We start from the raw sequence: 22,832 nt of genomic DNA on the forward strand, positions 1-22,832 counted from the left end.
AAGTGCTTACTACAGCATCTGGCATATAGTAAGCACCCAGGAAACAGTAGTTGTAAAAATAATAAATAAAGGTAATACATTTCTTTTTATTTTTTTAATTTTCAATTTTTCCTTTATAAGTCCTTCCTGCTTTCTTAGTTACTCTTCCCTCAATCCTCTCCCTAGGTGACTTTGGGCCATCTCTGGTCACATATGTGTCCTTAATACACACCTGGTGCTTCTTCCCTGCTTCCTTTCTTACATCACTTGCTCTAGTCTTGTTCCTTTACTCTGACCTTATCTCCTCTACAATTTTAAGTTTTCCTGATGAAAGTCTGCCTAGCAACAACTGCAGCTCTGAGCATGAGATCTGGGCCTGGCTTGGAATCTGAAAAAGGAAATGAGAAAGAATCAGGAATCCTTGGGTCTACAGCTACGCAATGTTCAACTGCTGAAACCATTGTCATTCCTCCTTCTATTTTTTTCCAATGGGACAACAGAAAGGAGTGGATAAAGAATTTTTTCTCCTCTTCACTATATTTGATGAGAACGAGAGCTGGTACAACAATGCCAATCAGGCAGCTGGTATGTTGGATTCCCGACTGCTCTCAGAGGATGTCGAGGGCTTCGAAGACTCCAATCGAATGCATGGTATGAGGAATAGTTTTGCCTTTAACTATGACTTTAAGGCCTCGAACAAAATGTAATTCAAACCATACTTATAACTAGTTCCTAAAAATGTTCATCTCATTGACCATCTCTATCCAAGAAACAAGCTAGATTGAAGGCTACAACGTAAAACAACAGTTCTGTTTTTAAAAATAATTCTTATTACTATTCTTCCTCCGCCTTTGCCCCTTCCTTCACTAATCTGTGTGTGTCGTTATACACAGAGTCTGGAAGACACTGTCCTAACTACTGAGCCATGCCACCACACTGCAACAGCAGCTGTTCTTACACTGATGTTCTGTGCCCTGATCTGTTTTACACAGTCTGGGAGATAGTGGTAGAAGATGAAAATTGTGTACAAGTCATATTGTACAGGCTATGATACATAAAGCTGGGATGATAGTCTCTCATTCTTTTCCTTTTTTGTTCCAGTAATAGAAGCCTGCTGGGCAAGTGTTCTATCACTGGCCTACAACTGCAACCTCCATCCAGTCTTATTTTTCTCCCTGTATCGCATAAGTCAGCAAAGCATGGCCATTTTTCTTCCCACAACCATAACTTCTACTTATTTCTTATTTTCACATTGTTATGCCTTTTGCTTGAAATACGCATTCTCATACATTTACCTCCAGCATTTGGAAATTCTTCCCATTTTCTAAGATTCTACTCATAAGCTATCTCACCAATATTCCACTTATCACTTAAGTACAAGGTAGTGACTCTCTTTTCTATGTATTTTAGTATTTTTTTTAAAAGTTCCATATATTCGTCAACATTGTAATTGGTACACAGTTCTTTACTTCTTTTAGAGTATGTTGATTATCTATATCTTCTACATTATTTAATTATTAGGTTCTAACACATAGTGAATGTTAATTGAATTACTGAATTACCAAATTAATGGCTAGGTGGATGAAAGAAGGAGTGAAAAAACTAGTCCCATATATCACTGAGCACCCAGCAATTTTCAATGATGTGACAGTAATTGTAGAACAGTCCAGGCAGAGTACTAAATGTATAGACGAGCCTTTTAAGTTCAAAAGAGAAGAACATTAATAAGAAACAGTAAATGTAGATGATCCATTGAAGAAAGGAATGCTTAAGCTGGAGTTGAAGACTGCATAGGTTTACAATCAAGACATTATAGGTAGTGGAGGCAGGACTGGGGATTAGCAATGTTCTCCTCAGAACCCAGGGCAGTTGGTTAAATGAGTCTTGGACTCTGATTTCAGTGTAGGTGGGAGCATGGAAAGGTTTCCCCATATGTGGGAGCAAGTAGATAGTAAGAAGATGTAAAATCAAATGTATTGACTTCTACATCCTTGTTTTCTTTCCCTAGGTAGTCCATTATTGTGGGGGAAGTAAGACACTCTCAGGAATCATGGCATTCCATTTTGAATTTGTTGATCTCCTAATACGCAGTCATAAAGAGGCAGCAAACTGAGATTTTTAGTGTAGGAAAGTTTTGGACAGTCTGAAATACATTGTATATCAGAACTCTTCCTTTAGAGGGAAGAACAGACAGACAGAAAGTCAGAGAGATAGGGAGGGCATGACTGATAAGTAGATTAGAAGATTACATAGGGACAAGAATTGAAATCTGTTCTAGGGTTGACAGGGAAGCATGTAAAAACATATATGCTGTAAATAAACTAGCTCTAACACTTTAAAGATATAAAGATGATAAATCTCATAAAATAATGGTGGGGGTATGTGTGTATAAATAAATACTTTAGGTAGGCGTATCTAGAAAGAGGCATTTTCCTAAGAGTTGTAGGTGAGCAAATATCTTTTGTATTACCAGTGAAGATGAAGAAGAGGAGTTAACTTGAATTTGAAACTTTGCGTAACACACTCTATGGAAGGGTGTAGAATTATAACAGTGAAGAGAAAGAAAAATCACAGATATTGCAAGAAAATTAGAATGTATAGCATGAAAGACAAGTTGGAAAACCAAGGGTGAACAGGAGAGTTTGAGGTGTATGTATTTGGCTATATGCATGTAGGAGTTGAAGTAGTAGATAATAGTTCATTGTTTCCAGAGTGTGGTAAAAGAGAGGAAAGAGATGAGACCAAAAAAGCTAGTTGGGCTCTCATCCTAAAGAAATTCTATGAGTAGAAATTGACTACCATCACAGGAAGCAGAAGAATTTAGGATGCTTCGGAATTTCAAGTTATGGGACAGTACAGGGTTGATATGCTGCTGACTATGATTTGAGTAATCTTATCTCATATCCCTCCTTTGTCTTGTTTTTTTTTTTTATTTTCCAGCTATTAATGGATTTCTGTTCTCTAACCTGCCCAGGCTGGACATATGCAAGGGTGATACTGTGGCCTGGCACCTGCTTGGCCTGGGCACAGAGAATGATGTACATGGGGTTATGTTTGAGGGCAACACTCTACAGCTTCAGGGCATGAGGAAAAGTGCAGCCATGCTCTTTCCTCACACCTTTGTGACGGCCATCATGCAGCCTGACAATCCTGGTAAGTACATTAGCATCAGGCACAATACTTACAGGCTTTTTGTTATGTAGGGAGGCAAAAATGACAGGGGCTACCATGCTAGGAGGAAGGGGTGGTGAAAAGAAAGGAATGTGTTCATGGGCTTGAGAGAGTTTCAAAACACGATCTCTTCAATGTATTGTGCTGCATGTTCTGATTATTTGATGTTTTCATTATTTGCAGACCGAGTATAAGGTTAATAAAGCTTTGCTTTGCAGGAAGAGGAGAGATGTTCAAGCACTGCTCAGCTTCAGTGCTGACATGACAGAGGGTACACTTAGCCACACAGCATTTTGGCCATATAGAGATAGATTCTAGTACAACCCATATATTTGAACAGTCAATCGAATGTACCTGTGTTTTCAACTCTGGTATTTTATGAAGATTTCTGCACCCCACCCAGTGTGCATGTGCGTGTGTGTGTGTGTGTGTGTGTGTGTGCGTTTAGTCAAATGTATTTCTAAAGAAAACAAAAGACTAGAGAAAGCTATGTTTTGTTTAACTACATGCCTTTGTAATGACTAAGATGTGAGGAACGTTTGTGGCCTTCCTTTGGGATGTAATAAGGAACAGAGGAAATGTAAAACAATCTGAAACAAAGTCATTCTTTGGGCATGGAAAGGAACAACTAGAAATCTGAAGATCTGGATTTCAGTTCCTGTTTATACTACCTACAAGCACGGCATGAGCAATCCATTTTACTTGACTGTATGTTTAACCATCGTAGGTCAGAAATGAAACCTCAGAAGGATCTTTACCAACTTGCTAATCACTTTGCTTTGATCACTCTCATTATCTGTACAGATCCAGCTTTCCCTCCATTGTTCCTTCCACACTTCCTTCCTCCTCATTTCCTTTCTTCTCTGCACCTCTTCTCTTCTCTTCTCTTCTCTTCTCTTCTCTTCTCTTCTCTTCTCTTCTCTTCTCTTCTCTTCTCTTCTCTTCTCTTCTTTTCTCCCATGTTCTTACCAGTAATTTCACCCTCCTTTCTTCATGAAGAAATTTGACTCAAATGCTTTTTATTTTCTTACTCTCAGATTCCAGTAATCTCAAAGCATTTTATAACACACAGATGTTTTCTTCAGCCCCTAGGGTGTGTTCTTTTTCCAACCAGTAGGTGGCAAGAGTGATTGTAAGAATGTTTAGGAATCATCACCATAATCCCGACTGAACTTTTATTTTAGTTGTGTAAACTCTAATTATATTTAGAATATAATTTGTTTAAAAAATAATTCTTTGCAACGATTAAATAATTTCTTCACGGATGTGAATATTACAAACACAATATTAAGCTATTCTCTTCACATATCTTATTGTTTTCTATTTACCTAGAACATTCTCTTGGTGGGGGAGAGTTATTAGCAAATTATACACATCAGTTAGTACAGTTTCAAGAAGCAAGAGGAGCATGTACTTTCAGTGAATGGGGGTTGGGGGGAATAGGGGAAGCTCTGAATTAAAAAGATCATATTCTTTTTTTTTTTTTTTTCAGAGCTGGGGACCGAATCCAGCCTTGTGCTTGCTAGGCAAGCGCTTTACCACTGAGCTAAATCCCCAACCCCAAAAGATCATATTCTTGAGCTTTAATCTCAAAGCCAAAGTACAAATTTAATCTCCTTTCTGAAAAATCAGTCGGGATCCCCAAAAACATCTATATATTTTCCTATATTTAAATGAATTAAATTATTTTGATTTTCATGCTATGGATCAAATGAGTAGTTGGCTAGGCACAACAGTGTCTTTAGAGTCCTGGTAACCTCACTGTTTAACCTCATGATTTTGGGACCAGCCTGAGCAACAAGATGAGATCCCATCTCAAAATATAAATGAAAAAAGTGTTTTGGTAGAAAGCACAGAGAGAAATATAATGGTAGGTTTTCAAGAGTAAAAGCTTAAAATGTCACTATTGACTAAGATTCCTGAATTGTGTTACTAGTGCAGACAGAAGTCTCCCCCCACCTTTTTTTACGCATTCATATTTTAAAAAAATTGTCAAAGAATATCAAGTCATAGAATATTGTAACTGGTAAGGCTCCTTTGAAATCACTTAAGATCAGTTATTTTACTAATAGATGCAAAGAACTCTACCTGAAAGGGATAAATGACTTGCTCAGATTAGAAATACTGACTGTAAATTTTTGGCTTTTTTTCTGGTTCGTCCTCCATCAAATCCTGTTAATTCTTACTCCTGGATGGTATTTTGAATCTGAACTTTCCATCTGTCTCCTGGATGCTTGTTCTGTCATTAAGAAGGAGAAAGACCATTGTAAATAGTTCTCCAAAATCAAAGCAATAGAATGACAAATCTGGATCAGAATCTGGCTTAGGAGTCTGTGGAGACGAGTATTGATGAGCCGTGCTTATAGTTTTATAGATGAATTATCCACATCACGATATGAGGCACAGTGGTGCAGGTCTTGTCTTCAGTTCAATACCTTAGAAGGCTAAGTTAGGAAAATGAATGACTTGAGCTAGGAAGTTTGACAACACCCTGAGGAACATAACAAGTCTTCCTCATAAAACTCCATGTTGGAGATACAGCTTGTTTTCTCTTTGATGCTTATGTTAAAAACAGCAACAAAATTAGATATTAAAAATTAAACAAAATATGTAAAGAATTCATATGGGAGCCTATTGGTGATTGTTGTCATCATCATTTTTCTTTGCTGTAATATTTTTATTTATGTATTTGGCATTTTAATAGGCTTATATTAATTTTAATAAAAATACCATCTTTTATTTAAAAATATCATCCTGACTAGTATGCCTCTGCTATTTGAACTGAAATACTAATACTAGATTTTTAATACCAGGGAAGGTGTCAGATAAAGGTTAAAGTCTGAATATATTATGTTCCATTAAACTCATTTTAGTTATTGAATACCATAGAGATAATTTTTTTACTATTTGGACCCTGATTAGGCTTTCTTTTCTTCCTTTTTGTTATTGGAGCTCTTTCTTTGTTCGTTATTTCCATCCTTCCTTCTCTTACCCATTTCCTTTGTGAGCTTGGTTTGAAGACATTAATAGTAAACTCTGAGTCACCAATAATTCGTCGCTGTTGCATTAAGGAAAAAAATATCAAAGCATTTCCTCTTGATGTCATTTAACTAAGAACAAGTCCAGATTTGAAATTCTCTATTTTGCCTTCCCTGTGTCTTCTGTCCTCAGACTTTCTGTTATATGTGTGTGAATCTGTGTCTGCTTGAATATTGTCATGTTAAATCTGCCCGTTTCTATATCTGTCTGAATATTGTCATGTTAAATCTGCCCGTTTCTATATCTGTCTGTGTGTGTCTGTCCCTAACAAAGGGCTTTAAAAAAAAGAACAATGCAGAAAATATAACATGGAGAAGGAGTGAAAATTCTTTACAGAAATCTTTAATAGAGTTTTACAAGTAATTATGTCCTGACTCCAGCTTATCCAGTTACAAACAGTACTATAAGCACCATTATTTCTCAAGCAATATCTGAATGTTGTATTCTACATTTATGGTAGATATTCATTTTATATGAATGTTGTGAACCTCTCTCTTTGCTCTTTTCAGCAAATGATTGTTAGAACATATGTATTACTCTAGATCATGATCATGGAACAATTTATAATTTAAGATTGTAGCTATGGATTGATTTGGGTTGGGACTGTTGATTTGGGACATGGCAAATCCAAGTAAAGTAAGGTTAGCCCTTACATTGTCCTCTTAAATGCAGGTTAAATAAACAGGATAAGTACACAGTAGGACAAAGGTCTTAAGTCTTAAGTGATCTCAAGGTTTATTATTAACTCTGGCTGTGCTGTTCAGCAAAGTTCTCAATCTCTTGGGATCTAAGAGATATTTTTGTCATATTACATCAGTGCAGTTCCTGTACTTTTGTTATACTAAAGGAAGTACCACATCAATGGAGGTGGTCACTGGTAAAGAGCTGGTCAAGGTAAGGTGTTCTGTAGGGGCCACCTAAACCCACATCAGTCCATTCTTTGTATTCCTTTTGAAAAGTTGACAAAGACAGAATAGGGCAGTGACAAAGAGGTTCTTCCTATAAAGGACTACAGCTTGTGATTTAATCCTGAAAAAAAATTAGAGGGATTGAGGCAGTTAGTATCAAAAATCATTTCAAGGTATTTATTTTGAGGATAAGAATTTATGGTTGCTTTAGTTTGAATGGGCCGAGTTGAGGATACTTTCACAGTTGTAGCTTTAACTATGGCACCAAGGAGAGCTGCAATAATCATTCCAATGAATCTTTGTACACATAGGTTCAGGGGCATAATTAAGTTGCTCTGAATCAGATCCTCCATGCCAAAGGCAAGCCAGACTACCTGGTATCCAGGCATGCATGGGCTTGCTTTAGAGTTAAAACCAAGAGATATTAAAATAGCATTGTAATGAGAGAAACTTGGGCAAAGGGTGGAATTTAGAGGTGGCATGCAGTTTATTTGTGGGTGAAAGCCAGGAAAGTGTCCATCCTTTGTTACAAGGTTGTGTTCCGATTTCAGTTCATGGTATGATCCAGAGGAGACCTGTGATGGAGAATGAAAACATGAAGATTCAGCCCCAAGTTAGGAAAGGAACAGGATCCAGACATGGGTTAGGTCCCTTGATAGAACTTATATAGAACCATGGGTTTGGATAAAACTCCTTGCTTTTTATATTATTTTTATAAGTGTCAGGGAAAAGAATGAGAGAAACAAAATTTTAAATTGATAGTTTAAGTTGCGTGGGCAAATTTCTTCTGAGCAGTCCGCCCCCCCCCCACTGCTGCCATTTTTGTTTATGTATTTGATTTTTAAATAAGAAGTATGCTTGTTCAATTATGTCTTGTCCTTTGGGTTATAAGGCATTCTTTATAACCATGAAAGACATGAACTTTTCGAAGTCGACAAAAAGATAAAAATTTTATGTCATCAGAAGTATCATTGTCTCTTTTCATCTCTTTTGAGAACCTCCTAACAACGAAAGCAGCCAGTATGTTTCTGCAGTTCATCATAATCATGTGTTTGAGCTGTAGCATAAAAGAAACCCAAAAAGGTATCAACACAATCATGAAAAAATAAAATTAAATACTCCCAAATTAACTTTTTCAAACCATGTCTTCCAAACTTTTGCATTTGGTTTTGTAAAGCTTGAGTAATAAATACAATTACCAAGACTAGAATAATAACCAGTGAGAATTCCCATTGCTTGAAGTAGAGATTTAATATCAATGAATTAAACTTTGAAGTTTTAAAATTATATAAACATATGTGTCTCATCTTTCACAGACCTGAAGTCATTTACTCAGACCCTCAAAACTGCCATAATGTCTTTCCTTTTCATTCCGTTTTCATCCCTTTTAGTTTCCATGTACTATTTGTCCCTTTTAATACTATGAGATGTGAGCGCTTGATTGTTGAGAGTAGTCATTGGAAAACAAATCTTTTTCATTATTAAGTTGTGAAGGGGTGGTAAAAAGCAATCTTTAAATCAATACCAATAGCGTGGTAGTTTTGAGCTTGTTTACTCCTTGTAACCTGTTGGTGAGTTTATTTCTCTCAGTAGGAAGCCCGTGGGCTCTAAGAGAAGGCAAAGCCCTCTTTTAAGGTTTGAAACACTTAAAGAGGTCTAGTCAGAATTTGTATTTTCACAAGTCAATGAAAGAAATAAAGTGCCAGCAATCTCTTTATTACTTGTAGCAATGCCCATAAATGTCTCTGTGGGGTTTTGTCTGATAGAGGGACAAAACCCTGAGTGTATCTTAAGGTCAGGGATTTCATTTGTTTGTTTGTTTATGTATTTGTTTATTTGTTTAATTTGGGCCCCTGTGTCAGTCTGACAGCCTGTTGGGAGACTCTATTGATGTGTTTATTATTCATTTGAGGACTGGAGGGCAACCCAGCCTCAGCTTAGGTGTTGTCTTATTTTAGTGACTCAGATAACTAAACTTTCTTTTCAAACTGTCTCAAATTTGTATCAGCAGCAAACAACACAGCCATCCTTTGTCTGCAAAGGCAGTGCAAAGTCAGAATGCTTTCAAGGTGAGGGAAGACGTTTTAGCTATGGATGGACTGGCCAGGGAGCCTCAGGGGAAGAACTGGTAGAGGCTCGCTCTCTTGCTGCTCTAGCAGCAGGTGGTCAGGCTGCTAAATTGTCTGATGAAGATAGAGGCTGGGACAAAGAGGCTCCAACTGAATTGCATATTCATGCTGTGCTCAATGAAACTTTACAAGCTTGTGTTGATGTTGTCTTAGATCTAATTTTTAAAAGTAAATTTGCTAACTGTTGTGTATGGATATGCAATAGAGGAATCAAGCGATTCTACATTGTGGGAACAGAAGAAGTGTAGAAAGGCAGGCTGGGCATTGGTGTGCTTAAGAGAAAAGCTACTTCTTGCGATGGAATTTGAAGTAGAATCAGATCAGATTAGATAAGAAATGAGAAGGAAATAAAAGATGTAGTAGGAGCGGGGGCAGGGCTTTCAAGGCATAGGACCACTGCTGCTGAGAGTAACTTAGAGGTTGTGCAGAACTGAGATTTCCAGAGTTCTCATTTGTTGCAACCTATCCTCAACTGCAAATACACAAGGTGGGAGCTTTTGGGAGATTGACAGACCACTGTCCCTTTTTGCACCAGAGACATCCAAAATTCACATCCTTTACATACATACATACTGAGTGCTTAAAATGCTACACTGACATATTAAAGGTTTCTCACACAGAATTCCAAAATGTGTGGATTAAACACATTAAAGATTCTTCAGGGAACTCATGGTGGTTTAGTCCCTGGGACCTGGCTTGGGCAGGGGGGTGGTGGTGGTGACATCTCATTGGTTGATATTGTTGTTCTTCCTATGGGGTTGCAAACCCCTTCAGCATCTTCAGTCCTTTCTCTAACTCCTCCATTGGGGTCCCCGTGCTCAGTCTGATGGCTAGCTACAAGCATCCTCATCTGTATCAGGAAGGCTCTGGCAGAGCCTCCCAGGAGACATCCAAATCAGGTTCCTGTCAGCAAGCACTTCTTGGCATCAGCAATAGTGACTGGATTTGGTGGCTGCATACGGGATAGATCACCAGCTGGGGAAGTTTCTGGATGACCTTTTCTTCAGTCCCTGTCCCACTATTTGTCCCTATATTTATTCGTGTGAGTATTTTCTTCTCCCTTCTAAGAAGGACTGAAGCATCCACACTTTGGTCTTCCTTCTTGAGCTTCATATGGTCTGTGAATTGTTTCTTGGTATTCTGAGCTATTGGGCTAATATCCACTTATCCGTGAGGGTCTACCATGTCTGTTCTTTGTGATTGGGTTACCCCACTCAGGATGATATTTTCTAGTTCCATCCATTAGCCTAAGAATTTCATGTAGTCATTGTTTTTAGTAGCTGAGTAGTCCTCCACTGTGTAGATGTACCACATTTTCTGTTTCCATTCCTCTGTTGAAGGACATCTGGGTTGTTTCCAGCTTCTGGCTATAATCGATAAAGCTGCTATGAACATAGTGGAGCATGTGCCCTTGTTATATGTTGAAGCATCTTTTGCACATATGCCCAGGAGCGGTGTGTCTGGATCCTCAGGTAGAACTATTTCCAGTTTTCTGAGGAAACTCCAGACTGATTTCCAGAGTAATTGTAACAGCTTACAATCCCACCAACAATGGAGGAGTGTTCCTCTTTCTCCACATTGTTGCCAGCATCTGTTGTCACCTGAGTATTTGATCTTAGCCATTCTGACTGGTGTGAGGTGGAATCTCAGGGCTGTTTTGATTTGCATTTCCCTGATGATTAAGGATGTTGAATATTTTTTTATGTACTTGTCAGTTGTTCAGTATTGCTCAGTTGAGAATTATTTGACTAGCTCTGTACCCCATTTTATAGTAGGGTTACTTGATATTCTGAAGTCTAACTTCTTGAGTTCTTTGTATATATTGGATATTAGATCTCTATCGGATGTAGGATTGGTAAAGATCTTTTCCCAATCTGTTGGTTGCCATTTTGTCCTAATGACAGTGTCCTTTGCCTTACAGACGCTTTGAAGTTTTATGAGGTTCCATTTGTTGATTCTTGATCTTATAGCATAAGCCATTGGTGTTCTGTTCAGGAAAATTTTCCCTGTGCCTATGTGTTTGAGGCTCTTCCCCACTTTCTCTTCTATTAGTTTGAGTGTACCTGATTTTATATGGAGATCCTTGATCCACTTGGGCTTGAGCTTTGGACAAGGAAATAAGAATGGTTCAATTTGTGTTCTACATGCTGACCTCCAGTTAAACCAGCACTATTTGTTGAAAAGGCTATCTTTTTCCCCACTGAATAGTTTTAGCTCCTTTGTCAAAGATCAAGTGATCATAGGTTTGTGGGTTCATTTCTGGGTCTTCAAATATATTCCGTTGATCTATCTGCCTGCCTCTGTACCATTACTATGCAGATTTTAATCATGATTGTCTCTAGCTGAATATGTAGCAGAGGATGGCATTGTCTGGTATCAATAGGGGGAGAAGTCCTTGGTCCTGTGAAGGCTCATTTCCACAAATATCCAAAAAAAAAATTAAAAAATAAAATAGTTAGCAAAAGAGTACACAAAAGAACACATTATAGAAATACAAAGGATCCTAAGCCTACCATAAACAATCACCAATAAGCCAAAATAAATCCAGAAAAACTGTTAAATTCTTGGATAGCCATAATCTAACAAGAGTGAATTGAAAACAAAACAAAGAAAGCACCACCACCACCACCACCACCACCACCACCACCACCACCACCACCAACAACAACAACAACAACAAAAACCCCAAACACACAAAACACATTCTTGATACAGGACACCTAAATGCAGTCAGCTTGAATGTATTAATAATAAACTCTGAGTGACTAATAATGCGTCAATCAGTGTTTCATTAGAGACACAAAAGCACTTCCCCTTGGTATGATTTTAAAAAGTGCTATTATCATTTATCCAAGAACAAGCTCAGATTTGATTTTTCTCCTTCACTCTCCCTCTGTCTTCTGATTTCTGTCCATCTATTGAATGAGTCTGACCTTCTCATTTTCTTTTCATCACCCTGTCTTTGTAGTGCTTTCTTCTCTCCCATTTGGTTGCCCTTTTTGCTATATTTCCCCCTTTCCCATCTTGCACTTTTTTCATTCATTCATTCATTCATTCATTCATTCATTCATTCATTTATTACATCCTGCTATCTGCCTGCCTCCCGGCCACCCACTCCCACAGTCCTTCCCCTTTCTCCAGTCCCCTTCTCCTCTGAGTGTGTTGGGACACCCTGGGTATGGCCCCTTCCACCCTGGCACTTCAAGTCTCTGTGAGGCTAGGCTCTTCCTCTCCTACTGAGCACAGACAAGGCAGCATACAGGCAATAGCATTGGAGCTAGCTCCAACTCCAGGTGCTCAGAACCCATATGAAGGTCAAGCTCCACCTTTATTTACATTTTCTTTTATTCCTTTTTTTAAAAAACTTTTTAATTTTTTTCTTTTCTACGTCTTTATTAAATTGGTTATTTCTTATTTACATTTTAATTGTTATTACCTTTCCTGGTTTCCAAGCAAACATCCCCCTAGCCCCTCCCCCTCCCCTTCTATATGGGTATTCCCCTCTCCATCCTCCTCCCCTTACCACCCTCCCCCCAAGAGTCCTGTTCACTGCGGGTTCAGTCTTGGCAGGACCAAGGGCTTCCCCTTCCACTGGTGCTCTTACTAGGCTATTCAATGCTACCTATGAGGTTGGAGCCCAGGGTCAGTCCATGTATAGTCTTTGGGTAGTGGCTTAGTCCCTGGAAGCTCTGGTTGGTTGGCATTGTTGTTCATATGGGGTCTCGAGCCCCTTCAAGCTCTTTCAGTCCTTTCTCTGATTCCTTCAACGGGGGTCCTATTCTCAGTTCAGTGGTTTGCTGCTGGCCTTCACCTCTGTATTTGCTGTATTCTGGCTGTGTCTCTCAGGAGCGATATACATCCGGCTCCTGTCGGTCTGCACTTCTTTGCTTCATCCATCTTATCTAGTTTGGTGGCTGTATATGTATGGGCCACATGTCAGGCAGGCTCTGGATGAGCGTTCCTTCAGACTCTGTTCTAAACTTTGCCTCCTTATTAACTCCCAAGGGTATTTTTAACAATTTCCTTCAACTCTTGTCACTTTTCTTCTTGGCGTTACTCTAACTTTCCCCCTTTTTATTGAATACAGTTTTTTTTCATGTACTGTATCCTGATTACAGTGTCCCCTCCCTCTACTCTTTCCAGTTCCTCCCTCCCTCACTCCTCATCCACATTCACTCCCTTTATGTCTCTCATTAGAAACGAAACCATGATTCTAAGGGATAATAATAAAATGAAATTCAACAGAATAAACCTAGAACTAACACATTGGAACAAAACAAAACAAACCAATAAACCAAAAACAGAAGGAAAAGTGCCCAAGAAAAGGCACAAGTAACAGATATAGATGCAGAGATCCACTCACAAAAACTCAGGAATCCCAGAAAAGAACTAAATTGGAAATCATAATATATTTGCAAAGCATTTAAATAAATAAATGAATAGCATATTTTTTTAAACCCTGACCAAAACACTCTCCAACCCTGTAAGGGAGTTTGTTTTCTTTGGCCATCTCCTGCTGGGCATGCAGCCTATTCATAACAGTGGTTTGTGTCCTCATTGAGACTCCCTTGGAGAACACTAAAATTTCATTTGTAAATCGCTATCAAGAGGAGGTAGCTTCTGGGTTAGAGATGGGGATGTGTGTCCTCTTTTCCTTTCAGCTCTAGGACCCCATATAGCTCAGACCCTTACAGGCCCTGTGCATACTGCTTTAGACTCTGTGAATTCATATGTTGATTTAGAGGGCCTTGCTTTTTAGTGACCTCCTTTGACTCTAAGACTCTTTCCTCCTTCTCTTCCCCTGGGAAGAGGAGCCCTAAAGAGAAGGATTTGATGGAGATTTCCCACTTAGGACTGAGTGTTCCTCCATCTCCCTCCGCATACTCTCTGGTTGCGAGTCTCTGTATTTGTTCCCATTTGCTGCAAGAGGAAGCTTCTCTGATGATGACTGAGCAAGACACTGATCTATGAGTCCAGCAGAATGTCATTAGGGGTCATTTTATTGCTAGTTCTTTTAGTAGATCCCCTATTATGTGACTTTTCCCCTAGGTCCCTGGACGATCTAATCTCAGGTTCTTGGTCATCCAAGCAGTTTTGTGTATGGGTTCCATCTCATGGAGTGAGGCTTAAGTCAAATCAGATGTTGATGGGTTACTCTCACCAGCTTTGTGCCACCACTGCATTAGGATATCTTGCAGATAAGACAATTGTAGATCAGAGGATTTGTAGCTAACTTGGTATTTATGTTTCTCATTTGGTAGCCTGCAGTGTACCTTCCTGTACCAAAGACACTAGAACATAGGGGTAAAAGGCTCTCTGTAAGCACCAATTCTATTTTTCTCAGTTCATTGAATTATGTAGGAGTTAACTATAGCATTGAGGCCTTGCTGTCAGTGTGTGCAGAACAACCTATAGTATTGGGAGAAGCTTGGATTGTTTGAGGGTTTCCATGGAAGACTTTGAACAACTCATTATTAAATGTAACTCATTCTCAGTTACTGGAAGCTTCATTCGATGCTAATAGATGTCCAACTGGGCCTTTGTCTCCCTCATTATTTCAACTTTCATTTCATAATACATTTTAAAATCTGAATTGGATTTAGATCACACACACACACACACACACACACACACACACACACACACACCCCACACAGAAGATTTTTTTTTTTTCTTTTTTTTTTTTTTTTTTTTTTCGGAGCTGGGGACCGAACCCAGGGCCTTGTGCTTGCTAGGCAAGTGCTCTACCGCTGAGCTAAATCCCCAACCCCCCACACAGAAGATTTTACGGATTTAGGTTTCCACATTACTCCATCTTCTGATAGCTTCTTCAATTTCTTTCAGTGTCTTATGGTTTTTATCATATACACCTCTTTCTTTGTAGATATTTTGAAAGGTATAGTTTCTCTGATTTCTTTCTCAGCCTTTTTGTAATTTGTATATGAGAAGGCAACTGATTTTTGTGAGTTAATCTTATATCCAACTACTTAGGTAAAAATGTTATCAGCTGTAGGAGTTTCCCAGTGGAATTTTTGGGAGGTCATTTTCATATGCTATCATAGCATTGCCAAATAAAGATACTTTCACTTCTTCCTTTTCAATGTGTATCCTCTTGATCCTTTTCAGCTATCTTACTTATTGTTATAGCTAAGACTTTAAGCACTATATTGAATAGGTATAGAGAGAATGGACTACTTGTTCCTGATTTTAGTGAAATAGCTTTGAGTTTCTCAGTTCAAGCAGATGTCGGCTGCAGATTTGAGGTAAACTGCTTTTATTATGTTGAAGCATGTCCCTATTGTATCCCTAATCTTTCAGGAATGTTGTGTACGTGCTGTATAAGGAGAAAGGTTTATTTTGGCTTATAGTTAGAGTTCATGGTCTTTTGACCTCTTTCGGCCTGTGGTAGCTTAGTACCTTATGGTGGAAGCACTAGGCGGAGAAGGGAGAAACGCTCCAGTGTCCTTTCAGTGGGCCCTGCTTCCTAAAAGGTTTGCAATGTCGTGATAGTGCCACAGGCTAGAAACCAACTCTCCAATACATGTATCTTGGATCCAAAGTAGAGTAAGCAGAGAACCTCAATCTCTTTTAAGCCCGTGCTCTTCTGTTTGCTTACATGACCTTCTGGAAGCCCCTTCACTGAAAGCTGTCATGCATCATCTTTGACTGGGATAACCAGGAAGCTCCCACGGAAGAAGTGTATTTCTTTGGACTTTTTTCCATTCACGCTTATGTTGTAACTAGAGAAATTGACTATCAGTGCTCATCATGATCACACCTGACAGGAGTAGCTGCTGGTAGTTCTGGGTAAAATGTGTTTCTAGATATTGGAAGCTGACACTTAGGAATGGGCTAGAAGGGTGGGTGTCTGAGGGGGAACCACAAGAGGAAGAAAAACAGGGTTTTCCACAAGGATCTGCTTAGTCCCCTGGAAATGAGAGACCAGAGTGAGAGTAGGTCACAGCAGAAGGTCTACTACAGAGCTGGGGATGAAATTGGGGTATTGGATTTGGAGGAGAAAACAGAGAGGTGAAGATTTGCAGTTAGTCTAGCTGCTTTCCTGGCTGGAATTTTGCTCAAGTTTTCTATTCCTTTTTTCTCTCCATTTCCTTCTTCCTATTTATTTTTTCTTTATTTCATTTTTCTTTAGTGAATTTTGAAATATATTTATTCTGTCTCTGCCATCTTTCTCAGTCTCTCTCTCTCTCTCTCTCTCTCTCTCTCTCTCTCTCTGTGTGTGTGTGTGTGTGTGTGTGTGTGTGTGTGTGTGTGTGTATATACTAATGTATGCCTGTGTAGGTCAGAAGACAATATGTGGGGGTTGATTCTCCCACACCACTAGGCGTATCCCAAGGATCCAGCTTAGATCACGGACTTGGCAACAAGTGACTCTACCCACTGAGTTGCCTCACCAGCCTATTTTTTTTATTTCTGTTCCATTTGCTTTCTTCCTATTTGTTTTTGTCCATTTTGTAGCTTTACTTTCATCTATATTTTCCTCTTTCTAATTCCTTACTCCTTATTGTATCTTTCCTATTATACTTTTTTAGTTAATATTTGTTTTCTCCCTGTCTTAGCTGCTATGGATGTGAGAATGAATAAGACAGCTTAAAAATAGTGGGAAGAGGAGGTAAGTGTGTAGACCAAGTTCATGATGACAATGTCTGCCAAGAACTATAGTAAATACACAGGGATCTGTGACAATGTTTCCCCAGTGTACAGATTGAATGATTTCTAGGAAAGCAGACATCAGACTGCGACTGTAGTCTCAGACTGATACTTTAAATATCGCTATTTGCAGATATGATAGTATACTTAGGTGACCCCAAAAATTTCACCAGCGAACTCCTAAACCTGATGAACAATTTCAGCAAAGTGGCTGGATATAAAATTAACCCAAACAAATCAGTAGCTTTCCTATACTCAAAGAAAAAAATAGGCTGAGAAAGAAATTAGAGAAACAACACCTTTCGCAATAGCCACAAATAATATAAAATACCTTAGTGTGACTCTAACCAAGCAAGTGAAAGATCTATATGACAAGAACTTCAAGTCTCTGAAGAAAGAAATTGAAGAAGATCTCAGAAGATGGAAAGATCTCCCATGCTCATGGATTGGCAGGATTAATATATTAAAAATGCCCATTTTGCCAAAAGCAATCTACAGATTCAATGCAATCCCCATCAAAATTTCAACTCAATTCTTTGGATTTAGAAAGAGCAATTTGGAAATTCATTTGGAGTAACAAAAAAACTTGGATAGCAAAAACTATTCTCAACAACAAAAGAACTTCTGGGGGAATCACCATCTCTGAACTCAAGCTGTATTACAGAGCAATAGTGATAAAAACTGTAAGTTATTGGTACAGAGACAGGCAGATAGATAAGTGGAATAGAATTGAAGGCCCAGAAATGAACCCGAACACCAATGGTCACTTGATCTTTGACAAAGGAGCTAAAACCATCCAACAAAAAAAAGACAGCATTTTCAACAAATGGTGCTGGTTCAGCTGGAGGTCAGCAAGTAGAAGAATGCTTATTTATCCATTCTTATATCCCTTGTCCAAAGCTCAAGTACAAGTGGACCAAGGACCTCCACATAAAACCAGATATACTGAAACCTTTATTCCTAATAGAAGAGAAAGTGGAGAAGAGCCTTGAACACATAGGCACAGGAAAAAATTTCTTGAACAGAACACCAATGGCTTATGTTCTAAGATCAAGAATCGACAAATGGAACTTCATCAGATTGTGAAGCTTCTATAAGGCAAAGGACAAACTGTTAATAGGACAAAACAGCAACCAACAGATTGGGAAAAGACCTTTACCAATCCTATATCAGACAGAAGGCTAATATCTAATGTATACAAAGAATCAAGAAGTTACACTGCAGAGAATCAAATAATCCTATTAAAAAGTGGGTTACAGTGATGCTTAATAAAGAATTCACAACTGATCAATACCCAATGGCTGAGAAGAACCTAAAGAAGTGTTCAACATCCTTAGTCATCAGGGAAATGCAAATCAAAGCAACCCTGAGATTCCACCTCACACCAGTCAGAATTGCTAAGATCAAAAATTCAGGTGACAACAAATGCTGGTGAAGATGTGGAGAAATTGCAAACTGGTACAACCTCTCTGGAAATCAGTCTGGAGGTTCCTCAGAAAATTGGACATTGCACTACTTGAGGACCCAGCTATACCTCTCTTGGGCATACACCCCAAAGATGCTCCAACATATAACAAGGACACATGCTCCACTATGTTCATAGCAACCTTATTTATAATAGCCAGTAGCTGGAAAAAAAACCAGATGTCTTTCAGCAGAGGAATGGAAACAGAAAATGTGATACATTTATATAATGGAGTACTACTCAGCTATTAAAAGCAATGACTACATGAAATTCTTAGGCAAATGGATGGGACTAGAAAATATCCTGAGTGAGGTAATCCAGTAACTAAAGAACATACATGGTATGTACTCACTGATAAGCGCATATTAGCCCAAAAGCTCGGAATACTCAAGAAACAATTTACAAATCATATGAAGCTCAAGAAGGAAGACCAAAGTGTGGATGCTTCAGTCCTTCTTAAAAAGGAGAAGAAAATACTCACAGGAGGAAATATAGGGACACAAAGTGGGGCAGGAACTGGGGAAAAGGTCATCCAGAGACTTCCCCACCTGGGGATCCATCCCATACGCAGCCACCAAACCCAGTCACTTTGCTGATACCAAGAAGTACTTGCTGACAGGAAAATGATTTGGATGTGTCCTGAGAGGCTCTGCCAGAGCCTTACTGATACAGATGAAGATGCTTGCAGCTAATCATCGGACTGAGCACGGGGACCCCAATGGAGGAGTTAGAGGAAGGACTGAAGGAACTGAAAGGGTTTGCAACCCTATTGGAAGAACAACAATATCAACCAACCAAACCACCCAGAGACCACCAACCAATGAGTAAATATTGAGGGACTCATGGCTCCAGCTGCATATGTAGCAGAGGATGGCACTGTCTGACCTCAATAGGAAAAGCCCTTGGTCCTGTGAAGAATATTTTCCCCAGTGTCAGGGAATACCAGGGCATTGAGGTGGGAATGTCTGGACAAGAGTGGAAGCATCTTCATGGAAGCAGGGAAATGGAGGAGGGGGAATGAGAGGAGGGGGAAAGGGGATAACATTTGAAATGTACATAAATAAAATATCCAATAAAAAAGAATGAGTAACTTTTGCCAGACAGTGTAATGAGACAGAGATGAAAAGATCAGTCCAGTCACCAAGAAGTAAAACCTTGACTACTAGAAAATGTTGGCTCCAGTGAATTGTTTCCCTACTTGATATGCTATGGTAAAAGATATTTATACATGTACAGAAATTTTAATTGTAACAGTAACTTGAAGTGTTAAGACTATGAAGTTCAAAACTAAGAGCCTAGGTCAGAAGATGGTTGAAGAAGAAGTGACTTAACAAACAGGATTGATATAAGAAAATGTATGCAAGTTAATATGATTCTTCCAGAAAGCCTTCTTCTTGTTTCCGTATCATCAAATGACCATCTTACTTTGTTTTAAATACTAGGCCCTTACCCATAGCATAACTATTATTTTTATCTATTTTAAGCTATTTATTTATTTAGTTATTTATTAAGCTATTTATTTATTTAGTTATTTATTAAGCTGTTAAGCTATTTATTTATTTAGTTTGTGGGTGGGTGGTTGCACTCCCCATCACTCGTATGGCATGGATGTCAGATGTCAACTTTGTGGAGTTGGCTTTCTCCTTCTCTCATGTGAGGTCCACAAGCAAACTCATGCTGTCAGCCTTGGCATCAAGTTCCAAGACTTATTTTTGTGCCAAGACCTACTTACCTTACTGGCTTGGCTTTTGGGCAGTGCTCATAAATCACTCTATTTGTTGATGCGTTTAGTCACTAAACCCTTATTAATTGAACCCCTTCTACAGTCAAGATTGTGATAGTGGAGTAAATAAAACTTATAAAAATCGTTTTGTGCATGTGAATTTCTGTAGTTTGAGACAGAATTCTGCTATATAATAGCTGTGTTGAGACCATTTATGTATCCTAGACCTGCTTTGAGCTTATGGTCAATTCTATTGTTTCTGCGTCCCAAGTTCTGGGATTGCAGGCATGTAACATAATACCTGTCATAGATAAGAGGTTTTCTTTCAGGATATTCATAATATGCATAAATACCTTCAAATTCTGATATAGGTCAGAAAACAAAAGGCAGTGCTTTGATAAAATGACGATGACATTGTTTTAAAGGTGTCCAAGAGAATTATTCTCTGGAAAAAATGTGACACATAAGCTGAATCCTAAATAGTGAGGAAAAGAGATAATGTAAAGATTTCTGATCAGAGAGTCTTAAGCAATTGCAAATATCCTGAAAACACACAACAAAAAACAGCTTATTCAAGAGTCAATAAAAAGGCATTTCTAGCCCTAGAATTGTGGAGACTGAGACAAGAATATCACAAATTTGAGCTCAGCTTATGGTACATAGTAACTTCAAGGCCAGATTTGACTATATATAAGTGACTCTGGAGAGAGAGAGAGAGAGAGAGAGAGAGAGAGAGAGAGAGAGAGTTAGAGTTGAAGTGTGGTAGGCTAAGGGATGTTTGACATGATATAAGGATATAGATTCTCTCTTCAGTGTCTTGTAATCTGTTGGCTAGACTTCTGAGGTTTCTGTCTGCCATTGTAAATTTTCCATTTCCAGTTTATTTCAGTTTGAGTTTTCTTTAGTTATATTTCTTTGTTAAATTTTACTACTGTCTCTTGTATTGCTTTCAACTGTTTCCCTTCTGTGGCCTTCATTAAATGATTCATTCATATCTTCTTAAGGTCCTCGGACATATTCATATTTTTGAAGTCTTTGTCTTATGTTTCAGCTATATTATATTATATTTCTCAGTTTTACTACAATAAGGTTACTACCACATATGGTACTACTGCAATACACTAAGAGGTCTGGTGGAAGCATATTGTTTTGGCTCTTCATGTTGCAATTTTGCGCTGAGATTGAGACATCTAGAGTTATGATGTTTGAGATGTTTCTTAGAGTCAACATCTGGTCTTGTCTTTGTTGGGTGGGTGTTCCAGTCCTTGGTTGATGTCGGTCTCTCTGGGTCTTCTATCCAGAGAATATGTCTGTGGGGTTCCTGGAAAAGAGTGTTTCAGTGGATCAGTGGGTGATACAAAATGTAGTCTAGAAGTAATGACTCAGAGGGATGGTGTGAAAAGGATAAGCTGGATTTGCAACAAAGGGTGCAGCTCCATGGGAATAATGTGAAAGACTGATTGTTAAGGAAGTGATAGGATTTTCTGATGGAATAGATACAGAGAATGGTGGGAATAAAAGACATAGGGAATATATAAGGAAAGAAACAAGAGAACCCTTTGTTTCAAGTTCTCATGAACTAGTGTAAGTCACCAATTTTAAAGACAGAACACTTGTGTCTTTTAACATGGCATTTATGCATGGAACACACAATTGTGTAGAGTCCAAGAGTATATAACATATGAGTGAGGTCCAAAACCATTAGGAAAGGGGTTTCTAAATGAGACAATGAAGAGAATGAATGGGCTCTCAAAGATTTTGAGAGTTGAAAGGTGATATAAACTTCAAAAAGGAGGAAAACATGACTGAAAAAATGCAAAATAGGAATGAGATATACATGGAAGCTGTCAGAAAGATAGCTGGAAAATTAAATAATTGATTGTGGAAAATGGGACTTGATTGCTAGTCTAGGGACAATTAGTTCATAAGAGGCTTTGCAATAGATGAGATATTTGTAATGGTAATGTATGCAATGGGTAGCAAGCTAAGGGAACACTGAAAATACTAAATCTAAGATAGTTAGCTTCATTTGATTAACATCATCTGAGCTGGAGTCTATGACATAGAAACCTGTGGTTAAAGTCAGGCCCACAAATCTCTATATCACAGATATCCAAGATAGATGTCTGAACGTTTCATGGTGGAAAACCTAGAATGACACCTTTCTACGATCTGCCATGTAAGGCGGGTGTGGTGCTTCACACCTTTAATTTCAGTGCTCAGGAGGTAGCAGCAATTGGATCTGTGTGGCTATGAGACCAACCTAGTGTACCGAGCTAGTTCCAGAACAGCTAGGGCTACATAGAGAAATCCTGGCTCAGAGGGGAGAGAGGGAGAGGGAGAGGGAGAGGGAGAGGGAGAGGGAGAGGAGGGAGAGGGAGAGGGAGAGGGAGAGGGAGAGGGGGAGGGGGAGGGGGAGGGGAGGGGGAGGGAGAGGGAGAGGGAGGAGATCAGGTAAGCATCCATGTGATCAGACAGTTTCTTTCAAATACCTATTTAAGTCCATAAGGTTTGATTGTTGTTAGTGTTTCAGAGTATTTCATAGGGAAAAAGAGCTCAATGCTTTTTATCAAGTAAAAATTATTAATCTGTATTGTTTAGTATATATATACATAAATATACATATATATATATAAATATATAAATAAATTTTATTTCTTTCTGGATTAATTGCTATAGGGTGTGCATTTATATATGATATGTATGGTTGATTTGGGTTGTATGTATGCTATGACACACATGGAAATCTG

The 22,832-nt window shown here is 38.6% G+C and overlaps 1 protein-coding gene across 11 annotated transcripts in view; it reads left to right on the forward strand.

Moving 5' to 3' along the window:
- Heph (hephaestin) overlaps nucleotides 1–22,832 on the forward strand; it is a 251,830-nt gene that overhangs the window by 188,082 nt on the left and 40,916 nt on the right. For all 11 annotated transcript variants that reach the window (XM_063279761.1, XM_039099420.2, XM_039099423.2 and 8 more), the window contains 2 exons: nucleotides 480–630; nucleotides 2,920–3,132. In XM_063279761.1, the coding sequence (XP_063135831.1) occupies nucleotides 480–630; nucleotides 2,920–3,132 (364 nt within the window). The remainder of the gene's footprint in view (nucleotides 1–479; nucleotides 631–2,919; nucleotides 3,133–22,832) is intronic.

Source organism: Rattus norvegicus, chromosome X (assembly GCF_036323735.1).
Source record: "Rattus norvegicus strain BN/NHsdMcwi chromosome X, GRCr8, whole genome shotgun sequence".
NCBI classification, from domain to species: domain Eukaryota; kingdom Metazoa; phylum Chordata; class Mammalia; order Rodentia; family Muridae; genus Rattus; species Rattus norvegicus.